Raw genomic sequence first — 26483 nt, 5'->3', positions numbered from 1 at the left:
TGTCACTGAGTGAACCTTCAGGCTTAAGATGTGAAAACAAAAGGTGACAGAGAGTCGGGAACTAGACTGATGCAGGAGATGTGTTTGGAACACAGATATTGATTTTCTGTCCTAAACATTTGTTTTGCAATTTTTCAAACTGTTAAATATACACTTAATTTGAAAAGGGTTGTGGAAGTTTATTAAAGCAATCCCTGAACTGCATAATTATGCAGCAAAGTTGGAAAAAGTTAAGCTGCACGCACGCACACTTTGTTTAATTGCCCCCCCCCCCAAAAACACGCACGCACGCACGCACGCACGCACGCACGCACGCACGCACGCACGCACGCACGCACGCACGCACGCACGCACGCACGCACACACACACACACACACACACACACACACACACACACACACACACACACACACACACACACACACACACACACACACACACACACACACACTAATCTTTGCTGCTTTTGTCAAAAAACACCATGGCAAAGAACTGGTTAGGAAGTATTTATATGAATAATCATAGTAATAGGACGGACAATCTTTATGTATAGTAATTTCCAGGTGAATTTTGGCATACTAGAGGTTCGGTCCTCACACCTACGTCGCACTGCCGATTCGACCGATATGTCTGAGTCATTGTGTCGGGGGCTTTGTCAGAGTACCTGTTGTACCTGTCTGTTTGTGTCCCTTTTGTGCCCATATACTGTATGGAGATCTCAGTATCTGTCTGTCTACCTGTGTCCCTTTTATACCTATATATGGAGATGTCTGTCAGCGGTTCTGGACAACTGGATAAAATTATCCATATATAGGCTGTATATGGACATGGAGTCCTTGCCGATGTGCGCGCTGAGTTTGAAGTGGGTCGGTCCCATATATGTACGTCACCATATATGGGCATAGTGGTCGGATCTGTGGCTCAAGACAATCGGATCTCCATATATGCCTATATGGGCGTATCGGGTTTGTTTATGGTTATGTCTGAGTCATAGTGACATGCCTACTGTATATATGGGAGCATCAGTTTTGTTTATGGTTATGTCTGAGTCAGAGTGACGTGGCTGTGGTCCGCCCGCCGGCCGGCCGGCCCACCCTCCCCCATTAGCCAATTTTAATATAGGATTTTAATATAGGATAGTAACATCACTGGGTGTCCATGTTTAGCAGAGGACTCGGTCAGGACACAAGTGATGTGATATACAACCCAGTCACAACTTAGACTTAAACTTCATCATGAATGGCTACGTCATTTGACTTTTTGTAGGTGTAACTAGGTAAGAATAAGGTGAGGGGGATAGAAGGGGGGGAGACAAAGATTGAATCTTGGTTTATTGACATGAGACTACAGTAATACTTGACAGTGGCACCTCTGATGTTTATCTTCATAAAATGTATAATATCAATTTTACATTATTTACTGTGTCTACTGTCTTGTGGTAGAATACATCCAGACTCGCATCCTCAAGTGTAAAAATTGTGGCTTTGGAGATCCAAATGTGAGAGGTATCGTTTTTGTGTCCAGAGTCAGACCTGTTACATAATGTATTCTTAATCCTACTGTGAAATGGGTGATAAAAATTCACAGGAAACAATTACAGCTCGGTAGAGCACAGACCTCTGCCAAGGTAGTACAAATGTGTTCTGAAATCGGTCAATATTTTACTCATATTTTTACAGAGACAAACGATTTAACAGCAGTTAAGTTGCTGAGGAAAATATGACATGACTGGCAGCAGTAATGTTTTGCCTTTAATCATTTGGATTTAACATGCCTTGTAGTAGTCATAATCTAATAATGAACCACAATGAATCCATTTTCATTTTTAACAGTAGTTCACATCACTATACTTTTTTAAAAGATCCACAAAAACTCTATAGGCTATTTAGCTGAAGCTTTATTCATATACTGTACTGATGTGTTCAGAACAATATAGCAAACTGCCTGTAATGATTTTGACAGCAAGCAACTATAATTTCAAAACAAACAGCAGCCATTTTGATATGAAAATAGTAGCATAAACATAGGTGTTACCAATACTAATTAAGGTTCCGTTCCATTCAGGTCAAACAGAGTCTCTGCTCACTGGAAACACTTCTACACTAAATCGAATAGAGCCCATTGGTAACACATCTACCCTACTATTTCATGGCGATATGGCTGCAAAACACAAAACAGGGTCAGTTGTCAAGCAATCCCTGCTGAGAAAACAAATACAAGTAACTAGGATAACGACTATCATACCTGACACTTGAACAACACACAACATCTCTCTGTAAACAACATACTGTACCATACTGTAACATCTATTCAAATAACATACAGCAACTAGCATCGATCTAATACTCCACAAACAGGAAGTGCAGACTCAAAGATATATAAGTAGGCTTAAGTGCTAGGAGGTGAGTGTCCAGACTGCAGTGGGAGACGGGATATGAGTCTGCAGTCCTGAATAACGGGGAGGTCAAAGGTCATTCCACAGCTTGGGAGCCAGGAGGAGTAAAGTCTAGGATGCTTGGAGTGTTGATACATTTCTACATGTTCGACAAGGGTGTTATAGGGAATGGAGGAATAGACAACCTGTGTTTGCTTATCATAGTGTGTGTAATGGCATATGGTACAGTATATCACGCTGATAAATGTATGTAATAAATGAAAGAAGCCAAATCATTAACAAGTTAATTAGCTAACTACTTAAATAAATGCACGTTATTGTTTTAAGTTCAGCATTTAGCTTAATTTAATCATCAGACCAAAGATTTGGGATTTTAAAATGCTATGCTTGTTTTAATATACAAAATGTCTAATTTGGCTGTAATTATAGTAGTTATTGACAGTATTTTTGCATTTTATTGTACACAAATTTGGAACCTTGTGTAGGCTGTAGGGTGCTGCGTTACTGGTCGTGGTATTATAGTGCTAATGTATGAGATACATTAAATAACACTTATCTATCGAAGTGACACAGTATTTAACAGCAGTTCAGACAGTACAAGCCCGCACATCACAGTTATTATTCTATTATTAGTCTAATTATTAATTAATTAATTGTTATTATAGCTCCTTATTAAATCTATTATATATAACTTACATATTATATATAAAATATTTTAGTAAACTGAAGTTAAACTTAAAAACTATGCCTATGCCCAGTGTTTGTTTTCCCTTTCTAAAGCAGAAATTGAATTCAATGAAATCTATATATTGAAATTGAAATATAGAACAACAATAACACCCTTCATCTGAGTTAGACTAGACAAACCCTTACAGTATGTCTGAATGATACAGAAGTCTACTACTGTATGACAGGAAAATGAAGCCTGAATGACGATGACAGAAAAGTGAGGAATCTCTCTGGTCCGTATAGGAGGCTTTTGCCTTTTCTCCTCCACTGGAGAATGAAGACAGATTTATACTTCGTTGTGCGACGGTGTCGTGCACCAAAAAATAGCCGATCTACAGTATCACAACGCGTCGCATCCGTGCCGCTTTGTGAGCTTGTAAGATCGACTATTGTTGCCACGGGATGCTGTGGTGAGATCGACTATTGTTGCCACGGGATGCTGTGGTGAAAATTAGGCAGGAGGGTTAACCAAAATACTTCTTCGTACTCCCCCCTCTCGCTCTTTTTTTCTTTTCTTTTTTTTTTAAAACTGCCAGTCTTCCGGGGTTCTTGATTATCAATGTAGTGTGACTTTGACTTTGGAAACTGTCACACTGGTCCTGAATTATGCCAAAGTTTTCTTTTGTGTCCTTTGCTGAGTGAAGGTGAGAGGATGGGAGGTATACGCCTGGATCAGGAGGAGAGAGGGAGAAAGAGGGAGGCAGATGATGGATTAACTTCTAGTTTCATGGGACCGGCTGGGGTGTGTGATTTTGTGATGAATGATGTTAGGTGTGATGCTCTGTAAATATTATTCTACAGTTCACATGGCTGCCACAGAGCAGAGCCTAACATTATCTCTCTCTTATTCCCCTCCCCTGATGAAAAGCACTTCCAGTCATTGTTGTGGTTCTCTTTCATTATGAACCTCTTTTTTCAGTTGAATAGTGGTATCTTTTCTCTCATGAATAAAATATCATGTTATAGAGCTTGATAAGACATCACAAGCGTGTGTTAACCACTATTCAAAAGTTTTCCGAAATAGCAGATGTGCAAGCTTTCAACGTGTCACACTGCGACGCGTTGTGGATTTTAGAACATTTGGGAAATCTTTGAAATTTTGTGAGAAAAAACAAAACCACATGAATGCATGAAAAGAGCATCCCGTCTCAGTCATAATCAGTGTCCCCTCCCACGACTTATTCAGACTCCGCCCCTCCAGAGTTATCCGCTTTGGAGACAGCCCCGACTAGGAAACGGATCACTTTTTAAATCATTCATGAGCACTCGTCGGAAAAGAAAGGCATGCAGAAAGCTACGGGACCGCAATGAGGAATGTGTCATTGTTTTGCTCTCATACGCGGTGATTTATGACACAATGGATGTAACTGATTTGATAATCACTGTATTTTCCCCAGAGGAGAAGAAAGCTAAAGTCAGCAATTTTTGCTTCTTTCTTTTATACTCCTTTTTCCCCCTTTCACAGATTTATTTTTGTTTCTTCTCCCCATCTTACCGTAGGATTCTTTCTCTCTCCTCCGCCCAACTCACTTCCCTGTCCCATAAATAGCCTTTTAAATTCATAAATACAATAAAGAATTCTTCCTGGTGGTGCCGGCACTGAGCCTCACCCACCCAGCATCTGGCGAGAAGGGAATCTCTTGAAGCTTTAAAGCTGAAATGCATGCTGGGAATTGAAAGCGGGCGAACATGAGGTGGAGGGAGGGGTGTCCTTGGAAGGATGGTTTGTTCTCTGTCAGCTACATTAATTAGCATAACATTATTACAGAATCGGTGAGTTCAAACGTACGCAAGAAGCTTCACCGCGGGCCTGTCATTGTCATCACTAACATGTAGACATAAGACAGGTCTGGATGAAGAACTCGTCAACAGGAGAGTGAATGCGAGGAATGGGGGTGTGTGGGGGTGTGTGTGGGGGGGGGGGGGGCTGGGGGCAGACACAAGCCTCCCCATGAGAACATTCAGAGCTACTGCTTTGTTTTGTTTTCTATCAAGTTGTGAATGACAGAGAACATCATTTTACATTCTACACCATGGTTGTTGGTCTCGTGCAGAGTGGTGTAAAGAGAGTGGCAACAACGGAAGTCCAAATTACTTGATCGTCACGTCACTCCTATAGACATGCGTCAGCCCTCTGGTGGGCCATTTAAATGCATTAGAGAGAGAACTGAGATTTTTTGTGATTAGTGGTAAATTCTATTCACGATTTACAACACTTAAATACTTATAGCACACAGACATGTAGTTACATCAATGTCTTAAAAAGACCCCAAAAAGTCGCTCACATTTTGAGTGTGAACAGCTAATGTTACCTGCCTTGTTAACACATGTTTATTGCTTTAAACGTCTCGTGACATCTAACAGCATTGCAGAACCAATGCAAATACCAACTCAGGATTGGTTTCCAAAGGGTGCGTTCGGATAGCACTGAGCGCACTGGCCAATACAAACTAATACGTGATATTATTATTATTTATTTACTTTATCCCTGGAACCTCAAGCTACACTGTAACATCCTCAGTGTTAATTTAACTCTGAGAATGTACAAATGGACACATGAGTCCATGTGGTTCCTTGCTATGAATCATTTAGCTGGGGACCCCCTGGAACCCCCTTGGTCCCTGGACCCTACGTTGAGAACTAGGCTACAGTGTTACATGGTACCATAGATGTGCTACCAGCAAATCAATCATGAAAATCTGATTTTAGAATCTATTTTAGGTCATTTATGAAGCTTATTAGATAGACTATCATAATTAATATGTTGTGGTTGAGCTCGGAGCTCAAGTAAACATCTCTCTCACACTCACTGTAGGTGTTTTGTGTATGAAAGCCCCTCTTGTTTTAGTCCTTGTGCTAATTGTCTCTCTAACAGTGCTATTGCTCCTCTCCTACCCCTTCACCTGCTCCTCCACTCTTCTCCACTCTTATCCCCTCCCCTCCTCTCCTCTCCTCTCCTCTCCTCTCTTCTCTTTTCTCTTTTCCTCCTTTCCTCTCCACGCTTCTCTTTTCCTCTCCTCTCCTCTCCTCTCCTCTCATCTCCTGGCCTGGGGTAGCTCTCTGCTTGCTATGACTAATGATGTTCTTTCAGTCTCAAGGTTTTGGGAGGATAATTATATTAACCCCTGTCCCCTAGCTGATCCCAGCTCAGCTTTTCTTCCCCAGGCAAACTCCCCTCTGTGGCCTCGATGGAATTATACACAAATACACACACAATGGGGATACAGGCGGGCGCATGCCCGTGCGTCATGGTTGCACACCGACGTGCATGCTCATGTTCACGTGCAAGTGTGTAGTGCATGTGACTCTGTGGAATTTGGGTGAATGGGTGGGATGTTTATATTTGAGAGAGAGAGAGAGAGAGAGAGAGAGAGAGAGAGAGAGAGGATAGAGGTAGAAATGTTGTAATTATATTTGTGTGAGGTAGTATGTGTATGAATATGAGCCTCCAGGTTTGTAAATTCATAATACAAAACCTTTACACATTTGTGGCTCCATCTGAGCACAGTTAAAGTTTCATCTCCTGAAGGGAAACTTCACCCATTTTTAACCTGAATCCCATTGCTCTGATGTGAGGAGATAATAGATATAATAGGCTAGTGTGGGGAAAAAATACCATTTGTCTTCTATGTATTTCTCCACAATATGTTGACAGTGCGAAACGATGATGTCAAACACGTCATTTCGCATCATTGGGTGCACATCAGAACAATGGGATTTGGGTCTAAAATCTATGAAGTTTACCTTTAAGTTTATTGAGCAGCCATTATGTCTTTAGGGCAGGGCTTGTACCTGGTCTGCTCTTTTTTCCCTCTACACCAAACCTCTTTGCCAAAATAGCCGATCTACAAGCTCACAACGCCCCCCAGCGTGAGGCGTTGTGAGCTAGACCGGCTAATGTTCCCCTCAGAAAAGGTATGCTAGGGTTCAAGTGGTTTGCTTTTTAGGGGAAGAACCCATGTATGCTCAGTTGTTCACAGTGTAGTGGGTCTACATGCACGCACACACGCACACACACACACGCACGCACGCACGCACGCACGCACACACTCACACACACACAAAGCCCCAGCGCCAGTGTGCAGAACGACTCCTGCCAAGTTGATCATGTCACTCCAGGGGGCTTAGGGACACTGAACAATGAGGAAGACCTCCTACCAAAACTCCTTCATCCCACAGTTTCTGTGCTGTGCTGTGCTCCCATCATTTCTTAATTCCTACTCTCCTTATTCTCCTCCTCCTCGTCTATAACTAGACAAAATATTTTAGTTAACTGAAATAAAAAACAAAAAAACAATGCTTTACAAAAAAAACGAACTGAAACTACAGTATACAGTGTTTTTGCAAACGAAATAAAACAAACTAAAATCATATATTAATATGTCCTTATAGTTTTAGTCTTTGTCAAAAATAGTGATCTACAAGCTCACAATGTGTCACATCGTGGCACATTGCTATTTTTCTGACTTTTTGTGTGTGCGCATGCGCGTGTGTGTGTGTGTGTGTGTGTGTGTGTGTGTGTGTGTGTGTGTGTGCGTGTGTGTCACTAATAAAAAAACAATGAAAAATGCAAAACTACAATAGCCCTGGTAATAAGCATGAGGTGCTTTTTCCATGTGGATCAGGATGAGGTGTGTGTTGTTGCAGGTGACATACCTTGGTGTTCATTAAAAGTCAGTCGGCAGCAGGAAGGAGGACTCACACTGCAGGGAAAACACACTAATATCCACACACAACTGTCTCACAGTGATCTGAAGATGGAATGAGAGTGGATGGAAGAGAGAGAGAGAGAGAGAGAGAGAGAGAGAGAGAGAGAGAGAGAGAGAGACAGACAGACAGACAGACAGACAGACAGACAGACAGACAGACAGACAGACAGACAGGCGGGGGCGGGGGCAGACACATAGAGGAGGAGGGAGAGAGATGTTAGGCTGTCTAAAGATAAACGCTGTCAGCTGTACTATAATGACATGAATAATACACTGCTGGCATGTGATAGACACCTACCTGCTTCAACGTATACTTCTCTCTCTCTCTATCTCTACCCCTCTCTCTCTCTCTCTCTCTGTGTCTGTCTCTCTATAACATAAACATACCATCATACATGCATGCATGCACACGCACGCATAAACCCGCTCCATTATTTACTTATTACGTGCTACTATAGTATAGACAGTAATACATACTATACTGTAAACAGTAATACATATTATAGTATATATTCGTATGTAGACACTAATACTAGAGAGTAAAGTACTACTAGTGAGTAATACTATGGAGAGTAATACATACTATATTAAACTATAGAGTATAGAGAGTGATACATACTATACTATGGAGAGTAATACATATACTATATTATACCATAGAGTAATACATAGTATACTATAGAGAGTCTATAGAGAGTAATACATACTATATTATAGATAGTAATGCATACTATATTATACTATAGAGAGTAATACAAACAATATTATACTATAGAGAGTAATACAAAAAGTATAGCATGTAATTAGGGACCCTAATCAGACCAAAGTCAGCAACTCTGACTCTCATGACTGAGCACTACGGACATACAGTAACTACAGTGTAAAAAGCTCATTTAACTCAGAGTGTACAAATATAACCAAATGGGCCCTTCAGGGTCCATTTGGTTACATTTTTACACTCTCCAAGAGTTTCAAATGGGTGAATGAACACTGAGGATTTTACTGTGTACACTGTAAAATGGAGATTTTACTGTGTAGGCATGTAATAGTCATTTACTGTATCCCATGTGTATACTTTACTCAGGTACGCTCAAGTGCGAGCTTGCTCATGCACGTGCGCACACACATGCACGCACACACACACACACACACACACACACACACACACACACACACACACACACACACACACACACACACACACACACACACACACACACACACACACACACACACACACACACACACACACACACACACACACCTCTGCTCCTCCTCCTTTACCTCGCCTTCTTGTGTTTCTTTCTCCTCTTCTCTTCATTCCTCTCTCTCTCTCTCTCTCCCTCCTTTCAAAGTGAATGTTCAAACGTCTGTGTGCACAAACAGATTGAGAAACACATTGTTTCAGTCAAAATATACAACATTTATATAATTAATCATCCCAATACACACACGAGACACAGACACAAGCACATACATTACAAAGACAGTCAAGGTCATTCCAGCATTTTGAATAATTTTGCACGTCTTGTGACTCGACACTTTGCTTCTTCTAGCTAAAAGTATGTCATGTTACCCCCTCATATGTGTATGTGTGTGTGTGTGTGTGTGTTTGTGTGTGTGTGTGTGTGTGTGTGTATTGTGTTCAAGAGAATGGGAGGTTTGCTTCAAACACAGAGCCTGTCAGGATGCTCCCCTGCTCCCCTAGATGCTCCCTTAGAAGCGTTATCCCATTTAGATGACTTCTGCAATATGTCCAAAGAAAGAGAAAAACTGTAAACAAGAGACAGACAGACAGACAGACAGACAGACAGACAGACAGACAGGTAAATAGATAGATAGATATTACTTTCATAGTCGTTTGTGACTCTTTTCAGACTTAACAGACAATTATGCTTGGCTTGAATGATTGGTTAAAAAAAAAAAGGTCACCATACTTGACAGGATGTAGTGACATTTTTGATTGATGATTATCGATTGAGACAGTGAGATCACAGTCACATTGAAATGTGTGAAGAGAGACTACTGTTTTTATGAATGGGCTCACTATCATTCCAAGTCACCATATCACTGGAGGGAGGTCATTTATAGATTACCTTCTTAACCCAGAAGAGAGGGAGAGACAGAGTCAGAGAGAGTGAGAGTGAGGGTGAGAGTGAGAGAGAGAGAGAGAGAGAGAGAGGGGAAGGGGAAGGTGGAAATAGAGGGAAAAACAGGTGAAAATCAGCGAGGTGGAGAGAGGGATCGTTTGAAGAGACTCACACACACACCCCGCTCCGGGAGACTGCACTCCAGGAAAATCGATCCTCTCCCTTCAGAGAAAGAAATTTATGAAGCTGGAACATAAACGCAGTCATGTCCAATTAGCTGCTCTGAATTTATGAGGCGAGTGAGGGGGAGGAAGTGGGAGGCGACGTGGTGATAAAGACTTCAGCAGAAGCCAATAAGGCGTGCTGCTGATCAATGATAGCGCTCCACGCGGCGCCCAGTCCTCGCCTGGTCGTTATTGGCTGCACAGCGGCTGTAGTGTGTGATGTCGCTGTGCTGGAGGCTGCTCAGGACCACATGGCCTTGGCTGTGGCATTCTCCTGACCGTGCTACTATGCACTATAGAGGCGCTACAGTAAATCTAAATAATTGATTTAATTTATTATGATTTTTTTTTCGCGGTTTTAATACAATAATTTAGATTTTCAAAAGTAGTGAAAATAGCAGATCTACAGCTCAGAGATTGTGGATCGGCTATTTTTGCATGACACCTTTTCTACGAAGTATAAAGTAATGCTTAAGTGGGTAATCAAACTAATCAATTTAGTTGATTGGGGATTTTCATTTTCACACGCTTCTCGATTATTTGATTGATCGAAAAAGTAATCGATAGAATACTCACGAAGAAAATGATTGATAGTTGTAGCCCTACAGTACTCTACCACTACTGTTGCAATTACAGTATGAACGCATTCGATGCTTTGGGCAAAAAAAATGGACAAGGAAATACTAATAACATCCAGCTGGGAAACTATGAACAACGTGACCACAGGCCATTTTGTGCAAACTTTTTGTATGAGTCACGCGTCTGCTCAGGGTTTGAGCGTAAACAGTTTCCCCCTCTCTGAACGAACCGTCGATGCGCATCCCCCAAAAGATGCTTTCTCCGCTATCGCTCTGGCAACTTGTGAAGCTGCCTTGTTTATTACACGCATGGCGGGAGTGTTTGAAGGTGCTGGCGTGAAGGGAGATGAGTTGTATCACGTGTACCGAGCGGTGCTTCTTCTCAGTGACGGCTGATCGAACAGGAGAGAACAGGAGGACGATCTCCAGCTGGTTGTGGAGTCTGCATTGATGCAGACTGTCATCGCAGGTTAGAGCGTGTCAATGCGGGCTCTTCCTCCCTCTCTCCAGTGTTCACCCTGTGTAGACGGAGAGAGGCACACAGACTGTCAGGGCTTTGATATAATCCCCCCCCCCCCCCCCCCGGCTCCTACCAGTTGTCCTGACTAGTGTATGTCCCATAGCACCGACCCCGTCCTCTTCTACTGACTCTCACGCTCTGCAACCCACCACCTCCCTGCATTCATCCATGAGCGCTGATGCATGATGGGTAGCGAGAGCCGAAGGGGCAGGACTGTAGATGGGAGGTTACACCTAAGCGCTATATAATTCATTGTAACATGAATAGCAACAAATTGCATTGTGACACGCTATATGGTTGCAAATCTGTAATTTTTTCTATTTTTAAAAACGTAGATTTTTTTAATATACATTTACAGTATATATTTTGAAATGTTTGACATTTTTCGTAAATGTTTGCCTCTATGCTATAGGCCTATGCTTTGGCATGTTCAAATTATGGAAGCCAGGTTGAAAGTGGTTGTAAAGGCTAATTTAAACTTTGGCACGCGACACAAAGCAATGTGGGGTTGTCTTCTTCTTCTTTTTTGGTTGAAGATCTGTTTATTTTCGGCACTCGCGTGACAAAGTATAAATTGTGCTTTAAGGGTGAATCGGGGAACCAGAGAGAGGGGAAAGGAAATGATTTGGCAGTACAGATGGAAGTAATAGGAGATTCAGCAGTCACTGTGGATAAAAAGGCAGAGTGAAAGGGAGAAATATAGTGGGAGGAGAACACAAAACATAAAGTGAAAGAGAGGGAGTGATGGTAGGGTCCCTGGAGAGGGAGGAGAGGAATCGGCGTTGACTACAGTAAAGAGACAGATAGATAAAGTCCCATTAACTGCTGCTTCCAGCTGCTTCCTCAGTCTTTGCCACCACATGACTTCGCCTTGATGTTTGTTTATCTTTCTTCTTATTTATTCCCCTAATTGCTGCATCTCTCCGCTGTCTAAAACAGGCATTTCTCCTATCATTAAACACACTGCCTTTCTGAGACAGACTGCAGGAGCAACGGACAAAGTGAGACACTCAGTGAGATTACTGCACAAGATGGGAAAGATATACAGACGCACTGACAATTATTACGTCTATTAGATAAACTAACGGATAGTTTGTGGGATGCAAGCGGACAAGCGTTGCATGTAGCAATGTAGGTAGTACAAATGACATTACAAGTAATCAAGTTTGTACTAGACTAATGCTACATTTGTACAGTCTAAATATCCTATATTATGCCAATATAATCTAATGCTATGTCAGCCGACTGACTGATAAACGGAAGTACAGTATTGATCCTCGTCGGGCCTGCGGAGCTATTAATGGACAGGGGAATGCATTTTGAATCACTTATTCTCCCCTTTCTCATTCCATCCTCCTCCTTTACCTCCCCATCTTGTCTTTCTTTCTCGTCTTGTCTTCATTCCTCTCTCTCGCTCTCGCTCTCTCTCTCTCTCTCTCCCCCTCTCTGTGAGTGAATAGTTACTGTAGGGATGTGATGGATCCATCTGTCCTGTCTTAAGAGCTGGTACTGCCACTTTGATGACTTTGCAGTGAAGGTAGACATCTTGCACATTAACATATGATTGTGCCCATGTATTATTTGTGTGCAGAGGGATTGCAGAGAGGTACAGGGAGACATCCCAGTGATAGCTGTCATCCAAGGGAGAGAGAGAGAGCGAGGAAGAGAGAGAGAGAGAGAGAGAGAGAGAGAGATAGAGAGGGGGAGAGGGAGAGGGAGAGAGAAGCAGCACTTGAAAAGTCTGAGTGTCACAATCATTCATGTGGAAGGAGTACAAGGTTAGAGGTACGCTGGTATTTCTCTTCTGTACCATGTGGCAGGAGTCATGAAAGCAGGTCAAGGGGATGTGAGTGTCCGCAAAGAGGTTTTCTTTACTCTCGCTTACCTGTAAAACTGCACAGTAAAATCCTCAGTGTTGAAACTGCTACACTTTTATGCCCTGCCCAGGACTCGAACCTGGGTCTACCGCACGGGAGACCAAACTTCTATTGCTGTTGGCCAGGGGAGATATTGCGCTTATGAGCTTCAGGCAGTGCTGCTTGTCAACCGATAGTGTAGTGTCCTACCCGACACTAGAATCTATTATTTCTCAATGGAAGATAACTGCAGATGTACAAGTTATATTTTTATCAACATACTCTACCATACCGATTGGTTAAAATAACCCTTTATTCATTCAAATAAGTTATGGGTTGATAAATTACCACAAAGAATTTTAGGTGTGACCTAATGTCTAACTTCTCTAAGGTCTCTGTACGATTAACAGTAAATAATACCCTTCCGTACAATTACAAAAACTCTGTGTGTGTGTTTGATATTAGTCGCTGGGCGTTAGGGATATTTTCATGCAAATCAGTCTAAAAGCACCACATTTGGCCCAGATGGAGCTCAGGGCATGCTCTAATGATTTAGTGAGTGTGCCCGAGCTGGCAATCGCCGGGGTCACCATGGTGACCAAATCAAATATGGCCGCCACCCGAAAAAGGTTTTGTTATAACCTTTGAACCAGTTGAGCTACAAATGCAAACTTTGGTGTCTATTTTTAATCTTTTTTGACCACTTTAGAGACATTGCTTATCTTTACAATTGGACGCATCTGGATCTGGATTTTTTCTTTTGTTCAAAGAATATTCAAACATTTCAAAAATAGCAGATATGCTGTTTTCACTGTTAGTCATATGACAATATAGGGCTTAAAGGAGAATTCCGGAGTAGGTTTTTCCCATCTTAATCTGCTTGTTATTATATCCCAAAATGAGTGGTTCAGGTGAATAGTTGATACTTCATAGTGGTAGAATGCTCACCACACTGTTTGTGTACCACTAGAGCCGCCGTAGTGTTTATATTCTTGCTTTCTTTGTAGTTACGGGTGAAATCTCGTTTCGTGTGGTTGTGTGCCTCCTGCCCCGCCCCGTCTGTTTTCCTTTTACAGTAGTTTTGAGCACTTCTATAGCTTCATTCAGTCTACAAACTTTTTCAACGGTGTAACAGCCTTTGCTTTTGCAGACAGAGTATATCAATAATGGCAGAAAATTATGAAGATATTGATGAAATTTCAGAAGGCCTTGATTGCGGTAGTGAGCCGTAACATTATGTTTAACTGACCTCCAGGTTTTGCAGTGGATACACCGTAAACCGTGGGGAAAAAAGGTTTTAATATAATAATGAGCCTGTAATAAATGAATGCTCAGGATTGTGCTGTGTTGTATATGTAGATATTTGGAATTCACTATAAGTTTACTCTAAAGGTCTTTACACACTGGGGGCGTGATGAATAAACAATCTGAAAATGCATCAGCAAATATTTTTGCATCAAACTATGTTGATGTCTCATTCATACAGGTTGAAAGACTCTGACCTCTAATGACATTCCTACTGTAGGGTGGGGTTCGTTGTGCTGTTTTTCGCTGTGAGCACTTTCACTTCTCATGCTTTTGCACTGACCAAATGGACACTATTTTGGATCGCCATTGCACTGTTAATTTTTTTATTTTATTTTTTGCTGAGATACGGTGAGACACTTATGAAGCACTGACACTGGACACTGGACACTTTATTTGTTTTTACCTCCGTTTACCATTGCTCTGTATTGTTGATGCTTCTTATTTTCTTTCTTATTTTACCTTGTATTGCTGTACACAACAGTACTTATATTTACTCTTTACCTGTAACTTTGTAACCTTAACTGCTGTCCCACCTCGGGGGCAACTGATTTCCCCCTGTGGTATAATAAAGGTATCTATCTATCAATCTTTTCTATAAATTAATATATAAATTAATGTCAATGTAAATATAGTACATGCTGTTATGTCTACAACACAATATAGGCAGTGATAGAATAAAGGTTGTGTTTCTGTGCAAACATTAAGCATAGAATAAACAGTGTGGCTCTGTAGAAACATTATGGAAGGGAGGAGGGATAATAAACTGCAACCAATATAGTGGAGGTTGCGACGTTGTTACGTTGACCATTGTGTATACTCACTTCTAATGTGTGCATCAATGAAGGTTTAGTGTTGTCATAAATACAACATTTTCAATCGGCTATATTTATTCTGAATATTTGAAATGGTTTCAATGGTCTCTGCCTAGAGAAATATCTCCACAGTGACAAGCATGCATGTGTGCTCAAGCAAACAGCCCCTATAAAAGTTTCATCTACCCTACCCTTTTCTCTTGTCCCTGCCTATAGACTAGGGGCACTACACTTACAGTGACGCACTCACAACGACGCTTACCGGTAGTCTGGCTGTCCCACACTGGTTCGTTGTCCAATCAGAGCCTTACTAAAGACGTATATGTATGTATGTGTATGCGTGCATATCAGGTGTTTATGCATGTCTTTGATGAGGCGTTCAGTGGAGTGAGTTCTGGTCTGAAAACTAGATTTTGGTTGCAAAGCTCTATATTCATGCTTTAGATATAATGTAGATTGCAGGAAAGGGATAAGTTTCAAAAACACATAAACCAAACAAAACGGTTCTTGCGGGAGTGGGTTCACTTGGACAACAGCATTCCTATTCTCGGAGGGGGGACATTCACCAAAATAGCAGATCCGCTATTTTTGACGACGCGATTTGGTGTAGGCCTACACGGAAAAAAAACGGTCCAAGTACAGTTGTAAGTCCGTTTCACCAAGACTAGAGGGTTTAAGTGGTTAATAAGTGTAGATCCCGTGTATGGCCATGTTTCCACTTTGTAGGTGGGCTTTACAGAAGTTGAGAAGAAGGGATGAAACGCTCTGATACTTCCTCTGCTGTCAGTCACTCAGTGCTGCCGTCAGTCACTCCGCCTCCCACTCCGCTTCTCTGATCTGCTGTCTGTCATTGCTGCTCAGACAAATGCATCTCTCACACACACACACACACACACACACACGCACACACGCACACACGCACACGCGCGCACGCACGCACACACGCACACACACACACGCACACACACGCACACACACGCACACCCTTTCCTTTTATAGAGAGATGTTCAATTACCCAGTTAGTGGTGTGGTCATCTGGTGTCCTTCAGAAAGCATCTCCAGACAGAGTGTCGTCTGTAGATGGATCCTCTCTGGGTACGTCATCCTGTCAACCTGCTCAGGTGTTCAGAGAGTGTCGACAAGCTCACAACAATGCATTGCAATGAGACAGATCGCTCGCCGTAACAGCCTTTAGTTCTCTGTGAGGCTCAATACATTCGCTCATTGTTACTGTATGTATGCTGAATGTAAAATGTCTGTAACCGCTTTCAACCGGGAATCCCTATTTTGGGCATGTCATAATAAGCAAACATTTTCGAGGAAAAGGCCAACAATTTCTAAACTTCAAAAAAGCACGTCCCCAAAATATTACATTTTTGCATATATTATTTTTAATGTCATCACATCGCAACACATCGTGAGCATTTAGATCGACTATTTTTCTATTTTGTCGTGACGAAGTATATAGAACTTAATCACCAATCATTAGAAAGGATATTTTGTGACAGCCTGTAGAGATGGGGACAGGAGAAGGAGAGAGAGGAAGAGAGTAAGAGAGAGAGACCAGATGAGTGTGAAGAGGAAGATTGAGGTAGTCGTTTTGCGGGCGTACACGGCCATTCTTTGAATATTTAATGCAGACGGATAGATGTTCACTCCAGTGGAACAAACTGGATTGGAATCCAGTCGCTCATCTGGAAAAGGCTGGAATTTAAAGTCATAGATGGCGAATGTCCCTAAGATACTCATTTACTTTTCATCAAAACTTGACCTCCTGCCCACCTGGGTCCTGCCCACTGCTAATACACATGCACACACACATGCTGCAAGCACGCACAAACGTACACATGCACGATTGTACGCATGCACGCTCACTTGCACGCGCACGCATGTTAATTGTGTGATTTTGGACTTTACCTTTGATTACATGCTTTTCCTCATTTCTTAGCTCCTAACATTAACTCTCACTGCTATATTCCTAACCTTAAAGGGCAAGACCACTTTGGTAGAGGTTTGGATTGAGTAGTTACCTTGCCATGATGTAACTCAAAGGTGGAAAAGAAAATAATTGCTTGAGTGATTAGAAATTGATCATTCAAAATATGCTCCTCATTGACTTACATTTTATGCTGAAACAGCTCTCAAAGTCACTCTTTTAGCACATAAACAAACGCAAAGTTGATTCAGACAATATAGAGGAACTTCAAATAGTAAAATCATTTTTATAAAAAAAAAAAGTACTGGGTTTTGTGATGTTCTATATTATCTCAATCAACTTTGTTTGCGTTTGTTTATGTGCTAAAAGAGTGACTTTGACAGCTGTTTCAGCGTACAATGTAAGTCAATGAGGAGCATATTTTGAATTATCAATTTCCAATCAATGGAGCATTATTTTTGATTTCTTGTCCACCTTTGGAGTTACATCATGGCAAGGTAACTACACAACCCAAACCTCTACCAAAGTGATCACCAACTTCCCTCAGCTTTTGTGATGGAGGCATAAAAACAGACAGATGACCCCTAAATGTCTTACTGTACACGAGAGTTCGAACACAAAGGACATTGTGGTTCTGCTTCTTCCTGCACTGAAATCTTACCGGGGCTCTAAATCTATATGCTGCTGTCCTCAGAGGACCCTGATGGTGTTGTTTTCCCTGGTCAAGAAGAGAGAAATGTGCACTCTCACTCGCTGTTTAGCATGTCCTGCACTCACACACAATACTACTCATGAACACAGGGACTTTTGGCCCAACCCTATGTTTTATATAGGCTACAGTATGTTCACACCGGCAGCCTAAATCTGATGGTTTGAATTGCAATTGAAATCTACTGGTTTGTACTTTGTCAAAATGATTGCACATCTACTCGCTCACAACACGAGTGACACTGTCGTGTATTAGTAAAGCATTACTCACGCCTATGTTGTTACATCCTCACTACAGCAACCAATGCAGACTGCTCCTATCTGATCACTTGCAAATAACAGTGTGGACGGTTACGCCTGAAGATCAGATTTGAGTAACAAATCGGATTTGCCTGCTGCAGTCTGAACAGAGCCGTATAGGTTCTACAAACAGCCCTGCACTAAGTCAGATGGATCTGTTAAAGCTGTGCTAGTCTCCAGTTACCTTCATCTTCTGAGCTCCTTTCAGAACCTCTATTGATGTCTTGTCTGCAATGCCGGCCCAAGGTTTTTGGGGGCTCTAAAGAAAAAGCCTATATGGGGTCCTCTGTTTCGGTCAAACACTACCCCAAAGCCTCAGCCAGCTAGATTGGCTCCATTAGAAATACTGTTTAATAAATAAAAAAATGTTGCACACATTTCTAAAATGTGTCACAATATTAACCACTTAAACTCTATTTGATACTTTCAAACATTGTTCTAAATAGTGAAAAGAGACGATCTACAGTACATTTGTTTTTGTTTTATTATTGAAAAAATTTTAACATTTTTTAAACATTTTGCCCATAATAACATGCTCAAAATAGGGACGCCAGGTTGAAATTGGTTTAAAAGGTAGATCACGAAGTACAGAATATAGGGCTTAAGTGGTTAAGAAAATGTCCTCACTCCTGTCTTTTTAACAAATCGAACCTCGACAGTATATATTGTGAGTTTTACTATTCAAAGCATTTCAGATTCATATTGTTCTGACTGCGTCTCCAGCTGCCAGAGTCTTTCTCAAAGAAGTTCACATAGCGTGTCATCTTAGAATTTTTGAGATGTCATGAGTTCATGGTGGGTAGTTTAAGCTTTCCCGTATTTCAGTTGCTTCTCTCGTTTATGAAACTGATTCATAAAGTGCCAGCTGCTTCACCACTTAGACTTAACTTCAGCGGAGCCTCCTAAAACTGCCTCTGCTCTGACGTGACTCGAATGTTGATGCATACATCAACAGCCATAGCTGAATGGGTAGAGAAGCCTTCTGGGAATCAAAATCTGGGAATCAGAAAGTCCCCAGTTCACCCTCAGGCCTGCTTAGGCTACCTACCGACCAGTCTATATGTCAAAGTGTCCCTCAGCAAGACACTTAAACCCCAACTGGTCCCTGGCTGCTATATTAATAGCACCCACTGCTCATTATAGCTAAGATTGGTAAATGTAGAGGACACATTCACGTACTGTACGTACACGATTTGATGGGCTTGGTTAAGCAAAGGTTGAAGCTTATTGTTGTCACTTGCCAGCTCATAACTAAACTAAAGAATATCTCTGCATTGGAGAGTTCATTATTTATTACCTCATACTAGAGCCCGATCAATATATCAGTCTGGTGGAAATTTCAGCCTTTAACTACCATATTTTTGGCATGTCATTACAGGTGAACATTTTCAAAAATGTCCAAAATAGCTGTCAAAGGGCTTAGTTTGGTTAAAATAAAAATACATTTCAGATTATTTCAGTGTTTCTCAAAAAATGTTGGGCCAGTGCCCCCTTTATAATATCCAGGTCCATTACTGCCCCCCACACTCATTAAAACATTTATTGTGTATTGTGTTGCTTATATCATTTTGAAAACATCTCATCGATTTCCAAATATCAGATTTTACATTAAACTGGACTGTTAGTATGTGATTATCATTTATTATGTAATTATTACCCTACTCGATTAAAATAAATCTGGATCAAAACATCGGTAATCGATGGTCTAGGACTCTCCAAAATTGGAATCAGCATCGGACCCAACAATCTGGCATCGGTAGAGCTCTACCTCGGTTCCCAACCTGGGATCTGGGCCCCTCTCAGGGGGGTGCTAAAATCACAGGAGGTAGTCAATGTTGCACAAAATCATAACTACTTCCATCCACTGTCTGCCTGTATGTTCTCAATGTGATATCAACTTGTCTAACCTGCCAAACATGTGCGCGTGTGCCACATGTCGGGGGGTCTCAGCTTCTGTCAGATGTAGAGGGGCGCAACTTTTTTTCTTTTTTTTTTAAGGAAAAAAGCTTGGGTACCACTGCTCTACCTCATACTATAAGCTAACTCGCATTTAATTTGAGTGCTCATATCATGAGTCATGACATGAAGTTTCAAGTTTCAATTCACACCTGCCTTGTGTCACGTTCACTTGCCTGTTGCATCGATCAATGGAGCTATTAATATTGTCACTTTTTATATTACATCATAAATATCCAGGCCAGTGTACTTTGCTCAATCTTCCATCAATCTGATGCATAAAGTTTGTGAATGAGTTTGTTTTCTCCAATTGTCCCAATAGGATTACAAATCTTAAATTATGTTCTTATTGTCACTTCTGGGAGACTATTCGCTAGCATAGGCAACATATTTTTGCTGAGCTGATGCTTGGCTTGTGCAACTTTGTCCTGCAGGGCTTGATTATTTAGTCTGAGCTGTGAACATCTTTCTTGTAAGCTTTTTTTGTTCACCTGCATTCTCACCGGTCTGCGCTGTATACTTCAGGTTTTCCTCATTAGTCATGTTCTCAGCACAATAATAAAATACATTTAGAGATACTAAATACGCACATACTGTCATTGATTGCATTGACCAGAGACTATTCATTTGTTCATCAGCCATCATGTTACAGCCTTCTGCTCTTTCCTGTCCTGTTCAAATGTGGCCATGCCCCTGCATGGCGTTATAGTATATATTCTTATCAGTTACTGTCTCCTCCTATCCCCAATTACAATCATTCCAACTGTGCCTACAGTTTTTGTTGCGCACCGGGACTCACAGCTATGCATACGTTTAACATAAATTTATTTTCCAGGGATGGAAATCCGGAAAATACAAGCCGATCTGCACATAGGCTAATGTGTCTGTGCTGTACACAATGCAAGATCCTATGTGCTTATACTGCATACCTATTCCACTGACATGCTCACCATAAAATCTCACAACACAAGCACAACACAAGTGTTCAGCTTAATTCTTCTTGCTTAAAGACCGTAGAGTCACCAAAAGTGCCTGTGACCATCATTTGTAAACATCTATTAACCTATCAATACATTACGGTTTATAATGTCAATGAATGTCATAAAAAGGTATAATTGAAGAATAAAGTAAGATTTTAAGCAAAATAAATTAAGGAAATAGCATGACAAACATCTCAGTGATACATTTGACACATTTGTATGACATTTAAAAAAAGTTTCATATTAGTGGAGCTGAGTACATCCAACTAAGATAGATATTCTTTATAGGTAATTGGTGTGGTTGCCCATAGGTAACCATAGTATAGTGACTGCACAAGTGCACGTATTATATCTTATAACTTATTACTGCAGAATTTTGATTTACTACTTCTGCAGTTTTGTTGACACACCAGTCATGTAAAATCTTAATCAGAAATCATGTGCTTGTACTTTGTTAAGCAATATGTTTTATATAGTTTAATTGATATAAATATAGCCTATTAGTATATATTGCACTAGCGCTACATGTTCTATTCAGAAAAAAATTACAACACAAAAGTTGAACCGTTTGTTGCAGAAACATTACTCTTTTTTGGAAGAATTTTCGCCAAATTAGGTAGACATGATAATCGAGAGTCATGTGACGATGAGCATCAAACAGCTTTATGATATTCCATAATGTATTAATGTTTGATTGTAATTTGCTTCCAAAGAAGGAGGAGCCTGTTCTAAAATGGCATATATCATGGATGCAATGTCCAATCAACAAAATTAGAATCACATGTTGAGGGGCACATATAGAGTGCACCACCAAAAGCACTTCTGACCATAGGGAGTGCCACACATGTGAAAAGTTGAACCGCATGTATTCATAAGGTTAAGCCATAAGTTGAACCGTATGAATCCCATGGATTCCTTGGTTCATGGCTGCAACTCAAGTTGGGGCAGTAACCGCCCTTCGCAATTTCTAAAAAAAAATGTTATAAAATGCATATTAAGTCCCACGGACAGACCCGTTTGTGTCGGTGAATGCAATTATAATGCATGTGTGACAGTGTGCAGTGGGTGATGAGGAAGTGACCCAAAGGTTAACGACCGTGTGTATGTGTGTGTGTGTGTGTGTGTGTGTGTGTGTGTGTGTGTGTGTGTGTGTGTGTGTGTGTGTGTGTGTGTGTGTGTGTGTGTGTGTGTGTGTGTGTGTGTGTGTGTGTTTCTATCCTACCTGTAGATGTAAGTGTAACCTCCATGCGTCACAGTGCCTGCCCCAGGATGGGAACCTCCAGTGCCAGTGTGAACACAACACCACAGGTCAGGACTGCCAGCGCTGTAAGAAGGGCTTCAAGGCCAAGTCTTGGAAGGCCGGTTCCTACCTGCCGACACCCAATGGATCACCAAATACCTGTATGTATATGAGACATACTGTATACTGTAAAAAAAGTTAATTTAATTCTGAGAGTGTTGAACATTTTTTACAAGATACATGTATAACATAAGTCCAATGTTTACCATGCTTTAGTGGCAGCTAAGTGGCTGCATCAAACATTAACCTCCACTGTAATAAGATTTTATTACGCGGCTATTTAGTCATATAGATTGCATGGAAGTGTTTTTAGGCTGAAGAAATACATTGCTGAATTAAGGGTAAAGGAAAGTACTGATATATCTTCAAGATTATCTATGTTTTATCATAGTACTTGATTTGAGTAAAGGCATGTTTGGATTTAGGTATTGGTGAACTGAGCTATTAACACCATAATGAATGCATCGCTTTAATTAATGAATGCCTTACGTTCTATGGTTCTGAATAACAAATAGAGCGAGCTATGTGAGTTTTGAGTCTTCAACTCATTGCAGATCAGATCAGAATTGTAGAGAGTGCGTGGGGGGAAATCCTCTTGGAGAATGTAGCCATCTAGCTACTGTAGCAATGATGAAATAATAATCTAGGGCAGCCCCACCCTTCATTTCTTCCTTCAAACAGACACAGTCACGCATAAACCATACACACAAACGCACCACGCTCGCACTCTTGCACACACACACGCACGCACGCACACACACACACACACACACACACACACACACACACACACACACACACACACACACACGCACGCATGCACGACAGGGCTTAATGTTTTCTTAGGTCAGCACAAGAACTGTCAGGACTTCATTCATACTATTTTTAGTAACCTAGATCTTAGGGCTAATTTATGCTTCGACTAAAACATGTCCTACTGTATGACATGTTGCTCAACAAAAAGGAATCATGTATTTTCAACTGAAAATAGTGTCAACGCGGCGTGCATTGCGAATAAATTAGGCTACAACCACCCGTACAGCCTGCCATCAGTACACCCTTTTATATTCCCAAATCATCCTGGTGGGATTTTTAAATGATCATGCCTGCAGCTGCTTTTGCAATTTAAATGCATGACCAAAATGTCTGTGGCTCAGTGAAAGCACAAACTTTACAAGTTCCATCATGCATTGCACGTTACGCTAACTGCTTAAGCTAGTGTGTGAAAACACTCAAAGTGGGGTCCGGGGACCCCCAGAGGTACTTAAGAGGGTTCCAGGGGATCCCCAGGAAAATTACTCAATATAGCATCAAAATCATTTTAACCATTTTAACCACTTTAACCCTATTTTATAAGCTTTACGATACGTTTTGTATAATTTTAACTACTCACATTTTCTCCATGCTTTGTTAACTGAACAAAGCATGGAGAGCACAGACTGGGTGATAATTACTAAGTAGCATCCTTTATTTTGGAGAACAGCTTCCAAGCATTTCTCTACCTCCTGAGTCTGTGGAACAAGGTGGGGGAAAGTCTGTAGGCAAAATGAGTGAAGCAAAGAGACGTTTTAATCTTTGATTTTCTTCTCCTTCTCTTCTCTTCCCTTCCAGGTGCAATCGCTGGTTCCCCCTCCGGTTCCAGTAAGTAAAACTAACCCCCCCAAAGCACGCGCGCGCGCGCACACACACACACACACACACACACACACACACACACACACACACACACACACACACACACACACACACACACACACACACACACACACACACACACACACACACACACACACACACACACACACACACACACACACACACACACTTATACTTTTGAGGACAGCAAATTTGTTCTTGTCATTTGAAACCTTAACTATAAAGCCTGAGGTGGTAGATGTACGATCTCTCAATGCAGCGTGATGCGTTGATGACATTTCAGTGTGTGACACCGGTGCACAACTAAGTATACAGTAAATCAAACATAACTCTAACCCTAACCCTAACCTCTATATGGCAAATCCTAACCCTAATCCGAGCCTGAATATATTCCTAATTGTAAGCCTCTAAAAATATATATTTTAACCATAAAACATCCATTGACCAGGAACATTTCTCAAACTCTCCTACACTATGCCCTCACAAGTATAGCAAAACAAGCACACGCACACACGCGCACACACACACACACACACACACACACACACACACACACACACACACACACACACACACACACACCAGTATTTTGTGTACCCTCCACCACTCCATGTGTGATGTTCAAGCAGCTCTCCAGTCAGTCGTCTCTCCATTTCCTCTCAACATTGCAGCTTGGATTCTGTCTGCTTCATTATTAATTATTAATAGACCTATCCATGTCCTTTCATCACAACCACACTAACCTGCTCAGGAGGAGTTCCTCTGCAGTTCTGCCGTTCTTATCTAGCCTAAAGAGTGAGAGTGAGTGTGCTGGAGACTGGAGAGATGGATGGAAAGAAGTGGATGAGAAGAACCAGGAGACTTGTTGGGGGGGGGGGGGGGCGTTGGTGGTGGTGGGTGGAACAGTAAAGGGAGGGAGAGGACTGAGAAGAAAAAACAAGAGAGAGAGAGAGAGAGAGAGAGAGAGAGAGAGCGAGAAAAGAGAGATGGTTGAACGTGTTAGAATGTTGTAATGCAAGCGTGATTCCGGGTGAGGAGCTCCGAGAGGCAGGAATAAAAGGGAATTTGATTATGGATTCCCTCTGTGGATAGTGGAGCTGCTAAGAGAAAAATCGTTCACTTTGTGATGCAAGCATGAAATTTGGTACATTTACTCTTCAAACCCCACTCTTTTCAAAAATACCGCTGGCCACGCAAAATTCCAAAATGGCGGCCCACAAATCCAAGATGTCTGTCCAAAAGTTAGGTGTTTCCTTTATAACTCGAAATGTATTGATTTTAAGCACCATAAATGTATTAAAGTTGAATATAAATTTGGGCATTGCGGATATTTTGGTACTAAGTACATGTCTGTATCTATTACGGTTCTTGAGGTACAGCATATAGGTACTTTTACAGACTCAGGAGAGTAAGAAATGTGTAACATTGATTGTTAATAAGTGAATATGGTGATATTTGGTGTTATTTTCATAACCTGTTATTTTCAGTAGGGTTATAACATACAATTCTAAATCCAAGATGGCTGCCGTTAACTTGAAGTAATCATATCTTAGCAACTATGATACTTTTTTTTTGGCGTGCATATGTTTTTTGGTCTATGAATCCAATGGGGCCATTGCAGTACAGAATTTAGACGTTGATAAAAGTGGATATTTTGGTACCTAGTGCATGTCTATATTATTGCGGTTCTTGAGATACAGCTTATAGGTTCTTTTACGGAACCGGGAGAGCATAAAAAAGAGGTTTGAGTTACACCTCACAGTTGCAACTGCACAGAGCTGTACACATGAGACCCCGTTTATAGCACTTGCACCCTGCCACGACAGCCACATTTACAGCCACATTTGGTAAGCTGTTCGCACGTCTTGGCTATTGGAGAGTTGGCTGTCCAGAAGACCTGCCATTCCTCACCAACCTTCTGCCATCCCCAGTCTGCAGGGTCCTCTACTCCTGGCTGACACTGGGTTGCCTGGGCCCACACACAACCAGCCTGGTAGGCAGTACGCCTGGTGTGTTGGAGCAAAGCTGCTCTGGTTGGTGGGATTGACTCATAAGGCCTCTGCTTTCTGGCAAACATGTCAAACCTGGCCTCATCCACAGTAGCAGCTGTACTGGATCTGTCATATATTAGGATGACAAACCTCTCCAGAATCTGTAGGTCACAATCCTCCACTGTGGGAAATACCCAGTTTGGAGAATACAGGCGAGACCTCTGGGCATATGTCCCATGTCTGCCAAGCAGTTTTCTTGCCTTTGTTGCGGAAGGCTGACACAGTGTCACATCCTGTAAAGGCATGAAAGAATAGCATGCCTTTGACCTTCTCCTGGCCAACAAAATGAAATAGGTCATGCACACTGATCCAGCGCAGGCTCTGACCTTGTCCAAATGCAACCCACATCTGCTGTAGTCCAGCCTCTTGAAGAG

At 41.5% G+C, this 26483-nt stretch overlaps 1 protein-coding gene across 1 annotated transcript in view; it reads left to right on the top strand.

The window, feature by feature from the left end:
• ntng2b (netrin g2b) overlaps positions 1-26483 on the top strand; it is a gene marked incomplete at its 5' end in the record, with an annotated part of 70512 nt that overhangs the window by 20068 nt on the left and 23961 nt on the right. The window contains 2 exons of the mRNA XM_084046684.1: positions 22331-22503; positions 24014-24043. Of these exons, the coding sequence (XP_083902810.1) occupies positions 22331-22503; positions 24014-24043 (203 nt within the window). The remainder of the gene's footprint in view (positions 1-22330; positions 22504-24013; positions 24044-26483) is intronic.

The sequence above is a fragment of the Gymnoscopelus microlampas genome (genome assembly GCF_963454915.1).
Source record: "Gymnoscopelus microlampas genome assembly, chromosome: 21".
NCBI classification, from domain to species: Eukaryota; Metazoa; Chordata; class Actinopteri; order Myctophiformes; family Myctophidae; genus Gymnoscopelus; species Gymnoscopelus microlampas.
Note: the sequence above shows the minus strand (reverse complement) of the source record. Positions and strands in the feature narration are given on the sequence as shown.